Below are 12020 nucleotides of genomic sequence, written 5' to 3'. Positions count from 1 at the left end.
GGAATTTTGATGTCAATAAATGTATCAAACGAATGGGTTTATAATGCTGATTCTAAATATATAAATTTTATTAAGTTTAGTATTACTCATCAAAGGCTACGGGCCTGAGAATATTTACTCAATTTTTTAAAGAGGGGGGAAACATCCCCTGCAAGTGAAAGAATTTTAATGAAAATCACACCGTCAGATTCAGCGTATCAGAAAACCCTATTACATAGGTTTCAAGCTCATATCTCCAAAAATCTGCAACTTTGTATTTTTTGCCAGAAGAAAAATATACAAATATATAAGTTAGTTACGTAAGTTAATTTGTAAAGACATCCATTTAGCAAAAGAAAAGTAAAATTTTTGTGCAAATAAAAGCTGCATTAACTAAAAAACGATCAGAAATTAAAAAAAAAAAGTTTTTAAAACTGAAAGTAAGGAGCGACATTAAAACTTAAAACGAACAGAAATTATTCCGTATATGAAAGGGACTGTCCCCTCCTCAACCCCTCAGTCTTTACGCTAAAGTTTTTTATCGTTTTAAAAAAAAAATTGTGAGACAGAGTCAAACTTTAGCGTAAAGAGCGAAGTGTTGAGGAGGGAACAGCTCCTTTCATATACGGAATAATTTCTGTTCGTTTTAGGTTTTAATATTGCTCCTTACTTTCAGTTTAAAAAACTTGTTTTTTTTAATTTAATTTTCAAACAGAGGTGTTTATTCTTTAAAGTTCAGGAAACGTCTAAGAATTTCATACAAAAAACTTTCGTAACAGTTTCGAAACAGTTTGTTATCAGTGGTAAACTTTGTTAAACTTTATAACAGTTTGTTATTCGAAACAGTTTCGAAACAGTGGCGCGCCACTCTAAGTGAACCTAGATCAACCCAACTTTTTGGATATCTCTCTCACTATGATTCTGTTTGTGTGTCGTGTCTGTGTGTGTATTGATTCCTATAAAAATTTGTTAACTCGATATAAAATATATCCCTAGAATAACTTATGGAGTTACCATACGAATGTAAAAACTATAGCTCGTGAGGGGATCGAACCCTCGACCTTCGCGTTATTAGCACGACGCTCTAACCAACTGAGCTAACAAGCCAGTAAGAATATTAACTAAACAAAAACAGTATTATGAATTTTTTTAGGCAGAAAAATCACGTAACCCCGTCTAAATTTTTTTTTTCATAATTTCTTGAATTAAATTTCTTGGTACTTTCAAATTATTTTAGTTGAAAATGTGGAGTTTTAATACTGCTCACTTTTTTTCAATGTGTAGGAACCATCTGGGAATCCCCGCTAATTTGGAAATGTGTCAAGGAAAAGCATGAACGTAGCATGTAGTTTAAAAATGTGCTTAATCACGTTTCTTGAATGATTAAAAATGAACTTTGAAAAATCAATAAAATTTAACTGTGACAGGGTAAACCACAATCAAACACTACTGAAATCTTCCATCTATTGATTTTCAACCACAGTAACTCAAAATGAACTTTGAACAATCAAGAAAATGTAACTGTGACAAGGTAAACCACAACCAAACACTACTGAAATTTTCCACCTCTTGAATTTCAACGACAGAAATTTAAAATGAACATTGAAAAATCAAGAAAATGTAGCTGTGACACGGTAAACCACAACCAAACACTACTGAAATATTCCAACTCTTTCATTTCAACGAAAAAAATTCAAAAACAACTTTGAAAAATCTGTTGACTTGTACTGTGACAAGTTAAACAACATCCAAAAAGTACTTAAATAGTCCAACTCTTGTTACTCATCGTTAAATATTTATTAGAGCTTTGAAAAATCAAGGTATAGAGGTTGTGACTATGTCCATAATAATCGCTCGATAATGACAACTAACAACTCTTACCGGTCGACGAAAGGAATTCAAAATGAACTTTGAAAAATCAAGAAAATGTAACTGTCACAATATAAACCACAACCACTCTCTCTAAAACTTAGATTTTTTTAAAAGAATTGGCTACTTACTTACGAGTTTTTCATAATTTGTTGAATTAAATTCCCGTATTGCACATCCAAGAGTTGACTTAAAGAAAGAAATTTTTAATTACTGAGAATTTTTTAATAATTTCTAGAATTAAATTTATACATCATTTAGCTACGTGAAAATTGTTTGTGATAAAGAGAAAAAAAGTTACTTACTTGCGATTTTTTCATAATTTCTTTAATAAAGTATCTGTACTGTATATCCCAGAGGTGAAATCAATAAAGAGTTTGTTTCTTACTTACAAAAATTTTCATAATTTCTTCAGTGAAATTCCCGTATATTGTGTATCCAAGTAATTAATACAATGAAGAAACTTTTAATTAATGAGAATTTTTTCATTTTATATTTTATTTTAATTCTAAATCGTTTTTCGTCTAATGACGTTGTGTAGCACAGATTTTAATTCAAGAAAGAAATTTTAGAGATATGAGAATTTGTTAAAAGTTTATGTTGTGAAATATATAAATCATGTAGCTATGTGAAATTATTTTTATATAAAGAGAAAAAAAAAGTTACATAATAAAAATTTCTTAACAATTTCTTGAATGAAGTATCGGTACTGTATATCCAAGAGAGGAAATCAATAAAGAGTTTTGTTAATTTCTAACAAATATTTTCATAACTTATTGAATGAAAATTCCATATTGAGTATTCAAGAGTTGACTTCAAGAAAGAAATTGTTACTTAATGAGAATTTGTAAATAATTTATTGAAATAAATTTCTACATCATTTAGCTAAGTGAAAATTGTTTGTGATAAAGAGAAAAAAAAGTTCTATTTCAACTTATTCACACGGGTTTTTCCATATTTAAACCAGAGAATGGACCTAAGTTTCACATTTGAACGAGAGAATTGTATTTTCCATAATATGTAACTGTGACAAGCTAATCCCAGAGGTGAAATCAATAAAGACTTTGTTACTTACTTAAAAATATTTTCATAATTTCTTGAATGAAATTTCCGTATTACCTATCCAATAGTTGACTTCAAGAAAGAAATTGTTGCTTAATGAGAATTTTTTAATAGTTTCTTGAATAAAATTTATACATAATTTAGCTAAGTTAAAATTGCCTGTGATAAAGAGAAAACAAGTTACTTACTTGGAATTTTCTCATAATTTCTTTAATTAAATGTCTAAAATGTGTATCTAACTCGTGTAAACAATAAAAAGTTTGCTACTTACTTAGAATTTTTTCATAATTTCTTGAACGAAATGTATTTTTGCTAATCCAACACGTGAATTCAAGAAAAAAATTTCTACTTAGTTACAACTTTTTCATAATTTCTTGAATGAAATTGTGCATACAATAGTTGACTTTAAGAAACAAATTGTTGCTTACTAAGAATTTTTCAATAATTTATTGAATTAAATTGATACATAATGTAGCTAAGTGAAAATTGTTTGTGATAATTAGAAAAAAAGTTACTTACTTGCGATTTTTTCATAATTTCTTGAATGAGGTATATGTACTTTATATCCAATAGTTGAAATCAATAAATAGTTTGTTACTTACTTAAAAATATTTTAATAATATATTGAATGAAATTTCCGTTTTGTGAATCCGAGAATTGACTTCAAGAAAGAAATTGTAACTTACTTAGATTTTTTTTCATAAATCCTTGAATTTAATTTCTACATAGTATATCTATCTCATGAAGAATTTAAATATTTTTTTACTCAACTTGAATATTGGTAATAATTTCTTGAACTAAATGTATTTTTGTTAATACAACGTGTTAATTCAAGACTGAATTTGATACTTATTTAAAATTTTTTAATAATTTCTTGAATGAAATTGTGCATCCCAGAGGTGACTTCAAGACAGAAATTGTTACTTACTGAGAATTTTCTTTGTTTATACAGTAGGTGAATTCAAGACAGAACTTGTTACTTACTTGCAATTTTTTAATAATTTCTTTAATGAAAATTTCTGTATTGTGTATCCAAGAGGTGACTTCAAGAAAGAAATTGTTACTTACTTGCTTCCAATTTTTTCATATTTTATTAAATGAAGTTTCTGAATTGTGTATCAATGAGGTAACTTCAAGAAATAGTTTGTTACTTACTTAGAATTTCGTCATAAGTTATTGATCGACATGTCTTTTTCTTTCTCAATCTGGTGAATTCAAGAAACAATTTGCTATTTCCTTACAATTTTTTCATAATTTATTTAATGAAATTTCTGTATTATGTATCCAAAAGGTGACCTCAAGAAAGAATTTGTTACTTACTTACAATTTTTTCATAGTTTCTTAAATGAAGTTTCTGCATTGTGTATCCAAGAGGTGACTTTAGGAAAGAGTTTGTTACTTGCTTACAATAGAACTATTCTAAAGAATAAAGACGGGTTAAGCTTAAAGATATTTATTGCTTAAACGTATTGATACATAGCTCAAAGAGACACACAAAGCCCAAATATACAGACACAGCTCAAATAGAGAAACATATACCACAGGGACTCAGACACCCCAAAAAAGACACACAGTCCAACGAAACACACACAGCCTAAGGAGACACACACATCACAAATAGATACCAACAGCTGAAATAGACGCATACAGCTCAAAGAGACGTACATGGCCCAAAGAGAATCACACATCAAACACAGAGACACGCACCCCAAACCGGCACAAACAACCAAAAGAGTCACACATAGACCATAAAGATTCAAAGTGCCCAAAGAAATATAGAGCCTAAATAGAAACACACTGCCCAAATAGACACACACGGGATAAAGAGACATAGACACATACCGAAGAGACACAAAAAGCCCAAATAGACACACACACACTTAAAAGAGAAAAAAAAAAAAAAAAAACACGCCCAAAAACAAAAAAACAGACCAAAAATATTCAAAACCACCAAAGAGACACACATAGCCCAAAGAGACACACACAGCCAAAAGAAACACAGACAGACCAAACAGATACAAACTGGACACAGATAAAAAGATAAAAAAGAGAAACAACCATTAAATAATGAAACAGAACGAACAAAGATACGACCCGAGAAAACCTACAACAACACCACCAAACGCGAACGAAGCCCACATAGACACACACAGCCCAAAAAAGACGCAAGCTGCTCACCAAGATACCAAGAGAGCAAAAAGACTCAAACAGTCCAACGAGACACACAGCCCAATTATACGCAAAACGCAAAAAGAAACACAAAAAGACAAAAAAAAAACACGCCAATACAGACAACTACAAATCAAAGGATTCAAACGTCCCAAAGAGACACACATAGCCCAAAGAGTCTCACACGACCCCGAAGATACACAAACAGGCAAAAGACAGACCCAAAGAACAAAATGACTCATACATCCCAAATAGATAAACAAATCCAAAATACACAAAAACACCAATTATATAAAGAACACCATAGATAAAAACACTTCCAAAAAAATACTCAAAAAGCCCCAAAGAGACACAAATATATAAAAAAGAATCAAACAGGTCAAAGAGACAAACAAACAGACAAAAAAGACTCAAACAGCTAAAAGAGACATACAGCACACAGAGACACGATACGCTCAAATCCAACAGAGAGACACAATGCCCGAAGAGACACAAACAGCCAATAGAGGCTCACACAGACCATAAAGATTCAAACTGCCCAAAGAGACATACATCCTAAAGAAAAACTCACAGCCCAAAGAGACACACACAGCCTATAGAGACCAACATTCACAACGATTAGACACTCCAATCCCCACTACACACACACAGCCCAAAGAGACACAAACAGCCCAAAGAGACAAAACACAGATCAAAAAGACTCAAACAGCTCAAAGAGACACACACACAGGCCAAAAATACTCAAACAGCTCAAAGAGACACACAGCCCAAAGAGATAGGAGACGCACACATCCAACAGAGAGACACACAGCCTAAAGAGACGCAAACAGCCAACAGAATCCCACACAGACCATAAAGATTCAAACTTACCAAAGATACATACAAATTAAAGAGACACACACATCCCAAAGAGACACACACACAGTCTAGATAGAAATACACACATTTCTAATAGACACGCAAAGCCAAAATACACAAAAAAATACCCAAACTAGAAAAAACACGACCATAAAGACCAATACATACAAAAAATATTAAAATCCCTCCAAATAGACACACTTTGCCAAAAGAGACACACTGTGCAAATATTATACAAAAGTACCAAAAGTAAACATCCACAGACAAAAAAACTCCAATACAGACACATACAGATCAAAAGATTCAAACGCCCCACAGCGACACACATAGCCCAAAGAGGCACATACGACTCCTAAGAGACAAAAACAGCCAAAAGAAAGACACACAGACAAAAATGACTCAAACAGCCCAAAGAGACACACATAGCCCAAAGAAACACAAACAGCCCAAAGAGACACAAGCACAAAGAGACAAACACAGCCCAAAAAAAAGACACAAACACAACAAAAGATAAAAAAACATATAAAAAATAGTAAAAGAGTAAACATAGACACACAGCCCAAAGATTCTCAAACAGCCAAAAGAAACACACACAGCCCAAAGAGACACAAACAGAGACCAAAAATGCTCAAAAAGACCAAAGAGAGATACAAACACACAACAAGGACTCAAACAGCTAAAAGAGACACACAGCCCAAAGATACACACACAGACTCAAGAGACACAAACAGCTCAAAGAGACACAGACAGGCCAAAGAGACACACAACTCAAAGAGACAAACACAGACCTAACAGACTCAAACAGCCCAAAGAGACACATAAAGACCAAAGAGAGACGCAAAGCCCAACACGACACACCCAGCCAACATGGGCACACACAGACCATACGGAGTCACACTTTCCAAAGAGACACACAGCCTAAAGAGACACACACTGACCAAAGCCCGCCCTCGTTCAACTGAATCCCTCCATGTAACGGAACCTTTTTCTCACCGACACCCTATACAACTGAAACCCCGTGCTACTGAACTCTCGTGCAAATGAGCCTTCGTGCAACTCCACCCACTTTAATTACACCCTCCTGGGAACGTTAGATAATATTTAAATTGAAAAGCTTTTACAAAATCTCAAGTGATTATAATACAGATCATAAACACTCCATCCCCACTGATTTGTAAATCCCATAACCCCTTTTTTTGAAAATGTTAACCAACCATTTTCGATTTGTCGTGAGGTATTTTTCAAATTTTATAACAAATTCACTCAGTTAGTATCACCTTTGGGGTTATATTAACTGTTAATCATTTTAATCCTTTTTTTCCACATTGAGAAAATCTATCAATACTTATTATTTGGCATTGTATAAGTAAATTATGTTATAGCCTGCCCGCAGTTTGGTTTTAGGTTTACCACTAAAAAAAGACACTGAACTTTGAAATTACGCCTACAAGAAACACCGGAAGTAACATAAAGTCGTAGAATTCAAAAGATGGTATATACTTGAGTTCCAAAATTGTCAATCCGATCGCGTGTCCCCCGACAAAACATTAAAGTTTCGAAAAAATTAAAATAACCATCATAAAGGAGTTTGAAACTATAACTCATAACTAAAATTTTTAAAACTTTTAACGTTAAAACTAAAAACAAAGCAAATTCAGTGTTACAAAGACAAATTAGAAAACCGACTTAAAATTTACCATATTTAAATTAGCAAACGTAAATAGCAATTTATGATTTTTCGACAAATGATTGACTAATTCGTAAATAACTAAGACAATTTTTTTCTTCCAGGGTAAAAGAATTGAAGTAACTGGAGAAACAGTAGTTTTTTCAATTGAAGAAAGACCGGTGATAACGATTCGAGGTGGGAAAATTATACCGATTCAAAGGCCAGCCCTGAATACTGATATTTCAAGAACCAACCCAATGGGGCTAATAATTGCATTGGATGATGATGGTAAGGCCGAGGGTCGATTTTACTGGGACAATGGAGCTGAACTGGGTAAGTAAAGATCCCTTTCCTATTTATTTATTGATTATTTTGTTCTTTTAACTTCTTACGAAGAGTAAATTTAAAAAAAAGATTAATATATTTTCCCAGTGTAAACCAATATATATATATATATATATATATATATATATATATATATATATATATATATATATATATATATATATATATATATATATATATATATATATATATATATATATATATATATATATATATATATATATATATATATATATATATATATATATATATATATATATATATTTTAAAAGAAAGATTCTGTTATATTTCTTATATATATTTTAAAAGATTCTTAAAAGAAAGATAATAAACAATTTAAAGCACTTTATCTACCAGTGTTTTGTGACAAAGAACAATCCAACTTTTTGATTGTACTACAAAAATCCTGATTTTTGTTGCATACCCTATATGTTAAATTTGTGATGTTTAGTGTCATCTCAGCTCATATTTTACATGGCAGAAAGTCGTGTGGGAGTGATGCAATTTTTTTGCTTTATTTATTCCCTGTTTTTTTTTTTTAATAAATAAGAACTGTATTTAGCATGCGGACTGATATGACAGCTGGAAAATTTTAAATTTGATCGGACGTAACACTTTTCCGTGCGTGCGATGAATTTTGCCAAGTTGGCACTAGTTTTCCAGTTAAGAGATTTTTTGTGACCTCCCATTGTGAGTTACCTTATTTCTCTTCAGGCTATACTGAATATGGCTATAAGAGTTTTGACTTGGGAAGCTCAAATCAGAGGCAACGCTGTAGCGTTGCCTATAGTAAAGGCCATACGGATCCAATGTTTTATGTTTTTTTCCCAGAGGCACTTCATATGGAAGAGGTCGTCGTAGAAACTTCAAAGGGTGCTCATTCGATTGGAAATAGAGCGTTCTAGTGCCCTTTTTAATAGTTGAAAATGATTGGAGGGCAACTAGCCTCCCCCCCCCACGTCCATCATTCCCCTAAACACATCAAATCAAAATTTTGAGATAGCCATTTTTTTCAGCGTAGTTGATTTCCAAATAGAAAATATATTTTTGAGCAGGACACTCCCCCAAAACCCTCAGGGCAAGTGTTTAAAGTCATGCCCTGGGGGTATATAAGGTTTTTATAGAAGGTGTTGTCGTAGAAACTTCAAAACAGACTCATTCGATTGGAAATTAAAGGGCTAGTGCCCTTTCTAATATTCAAAAGTGATTGGACTACAACTAGCCACCCCCCACGCCCATCATTTCCCCAAACACATCCAATCAAAATTTTGAGATACCCATTTTTTTCAGCGTAGTTGATTTCCAGATAGAAAATACGTTTTTGAGGAGGACACTCCCCCACAACCCTCAGGGCACGGGTTTTAAGTTGTGCCCTGGGGGCACATAAGTTTTTTATAGAAGGCGTTGTCGTATAAACTTCAAAAAAGGCTCATTCGATTGGAAATTAAAGGGCTAGTGCCCTTCTCAATATTCGAAAGTGATTGGAGTGCAACTAGCCCCCTCCCACGCCCATCATTTCCCCAAACACATCCAATAAGAATTTTGAGATAGCCATTTTGTTCAGCATAGTTGATTTCCAGATAGGAAATATGTTTTTAAGAAGGACACTCCCCCACAACCTTCAGGGCAAGGGTTTTAAGTTTTGCCCTGGGGGCATATAAGTGTTTTTTTATAGAAGGTGTTGTCGTAGAAACTTCCAAAAAGGCTCATTCAATTGGAAATTCAAAGGGATAGTGCCCTTTTCAATAGGCGAAAATGATTAGAGGGTAACTAGCCCCCTCCCTCCAACGCCCATCATTCCCCCAAAAACATACAATCAAAAATTTGAGATAGCCATTTTGTTAAGCGTAGTTGATTTACAGATAAAAAATATGCTTTTGAGGAGGACAATCCCCCACAACCCTCAGGGCAAGGGTTTTAAGTTATGCCCTGGGGGCATATAAGATTTTTATAAAAGGCGTTGTTGTAGAAACTTCAAAAAAGGCTCATTCGATTTCAAATTCACAGGGCTAGTGCCCTTTTTAATAGTCGAAAGTGATTGGAGGTCAAATAGCCCCCCCCTCACTACGCCCATCATTCTGCCAAACACATCCAATCAAAATTTTGAGATAGCAATTTTGTTCAGCGTAGTTGATTTCCAGATAGAAAATATATTTTTGAGGAGGAACCTCCCTCACAACCCTCAGGGCAAGGGTTTTAAGTTATGCCCTGGGGGCATATAAGGTTTTTATAGATGGCGTTGTCGTAGAAACTTCAAAAAAGGCTCATTCAATTGGAAATTCAAAGGGATAGTGCCTTTTTAATAGTCGAAAGTGAATGGAGGGCAACTAGCCCTCCACCCACGCCCATCATTCCCCCAAACATATCCAATCAAAATTTTGAGATAACCATTTTGTTCAACGTAGTTGATTTTCAGACGGAAAAAATGTTTTGAGGAGGAAACTTCCCCACAACCCTCAAGGCAAGGGTTTTAAGTTATACCCTGGGGGCATATAAGGTTTTTATAGAAGGTGGTGTCGTAGAAACTTCAAAAAAGGCTCATTCCATGGGAAATTCAAAGGGCTAGTGCCCTTTTTAATAGTCGAAAGTGATTTGAGGGCAACTAACCCCCCTCTCACGCCCACCTTTTCCCCAAAGACATTCAATCAATACTTTGAGACAACCATTCTATTAAACGTAGTTCTAAGGTATGAGAAATCGCCCTGTGAGGATGAAAACTCCCCCACATACCTTAGAGCAGGGCCTGTAATCTAAGGGTTCTCCGACTCGTTCATATTATTTTTTATGGAAGGGACGCTCGTATAAACTTAAGAGAGCGGACTTTTGATTAGAAATTAAAAGTTCTTGTTCACTTTTCAAGAGTCAAAAGAGATTGGAGGGCAACTAGCCCCCCCCCCCTCCTCCAAGCCCTAAATGCATCAGATAAAAATTTTGTTAAAAATAGTTGAAAGGTTAAGTAACAAAACTCTGGCGTCGACAAAACCCCCCAGTGCCCGGGGGCAGGAAGGGATTCTCGTATAAACTTCAGAGAGGGCTCATTTGATTGTAAATTGGAAGTTTTAGTCCAGCTCTTACGAGTCAAAATCGATCGAAGGGCAAATATCCCCCCCACGCCCTTTTCCCCCACCCCTCCCTTTGAACTAGTTCTATTTATACCTGAAGGCCCAATGAGAGTTAGAATGTTTTGGTATTAACACACACCTATTAGGCGTCTACTCTCCTCCCTAACAAGGAAAGAAACAGAGAATGTAAGGCACTGGCGGATCCAGGAGAGGGGCGAGGGGGCGCCCCCTCCCAAACATAGTCCAAAGTAATGTAATTTACTTAATTCACGCACGATTGCGTTAACTAAACTTGCTCCTAACGCAAGTTTATCGGATCAACATAATTGGCGCCCTCCCTCCTAAAAAAATCATAGGTCTGCCCCGGGAGTACGGTGCCGAACGATTTCAGGTTGTTATTCAATAAACCCCATTCCAAAGCTTATGAGACCTTCTGTTCAACATAGAAGGCCCCTGGAAAAATAAATTATTAGTTCATTGAACCTTTATGGTTCTTTACTTAGGTAACGCTATAGCATTGCTTCTGACCTAAAAAGTTGAGTAGAAATTTCAGCTTCCATTTTTATGAATATCCGAAATTATCAGAGGGGAATATGTTTGGGGAGCATATTCCATGGCTGGGAAATTTTTGCTGGAGGGAATTTTATGGGGGGGATTCATCAGAAGGAAAACAAAACATTCTATAAGGGGGGAGGAATTTTCTAGGAGTGGATTTTCCCAACGGTAATTTTGTTAGGAACGGGACGAATAGACCCATATGATAAAGCTCGAAGTTTTACATCTGAAAGTAACGGGAATAAAGAATCAACGGAAATGTCAGAGATAGCACTTCAGGTTTCTTTAGATGATGTTGTTCGCGTCTATTGAAAAAAGGCATTTTTAAAAGACAGATTAATTTCATTTGTTTTACTTTCTCTGTGGCTGCTCAATTATGCATGTGAGGGGGAGACTTCCCCCCACCACTGTCTCTGCTAAGGTTTCAGTTTTTATCTCAAGCCTTAAAAATG

At 34.4% G+C, this 12020-nt stretch overlaps 1 protein-coding gene across 1 annotated transcript in view; it reads left to right on the top strand.

The window, feature by feature from the left end:
• LOC148956558 (maltase-glucoamylase-like) overlaps positions 1 to 12020 on the top strand; it is a 137182-nt gene that overhangs the window by 83166 nt on the left and 41996 nt on the right. Inside the window, exon 17 of the mRNA XM_089085959.1 lies at positions 7729 to 7939. Coding sequence (XP_088942085.1) covers positions 7729 to 7939 — 211 coding nt within the window. The remainder of the gene's footprint in view (positions 1 to 7728; positions 7940 to 12020) is intronic.

This window comes from Artemia sp. Qi Xiang Cuo, chromosome 1 (genome assembly GCF_049724085.1).
Source record: "Artemia sp. Qi Xiang Cuo chromosome 1, ASM4972408v1, whole genome shotgun sequence".
Classification (NCBI taxonomy): Eukaryota; Metazoa; Arthropoda; class Branchiopoda; order Anostraca; family Artemiidae; genus Artemia; species Artemia sp. Qi Xiang Cuo.
Note: the sequence above shows the minus strand (reverse complement) of the source record. Positions and strands in the feature narration are given on the sequence as shown.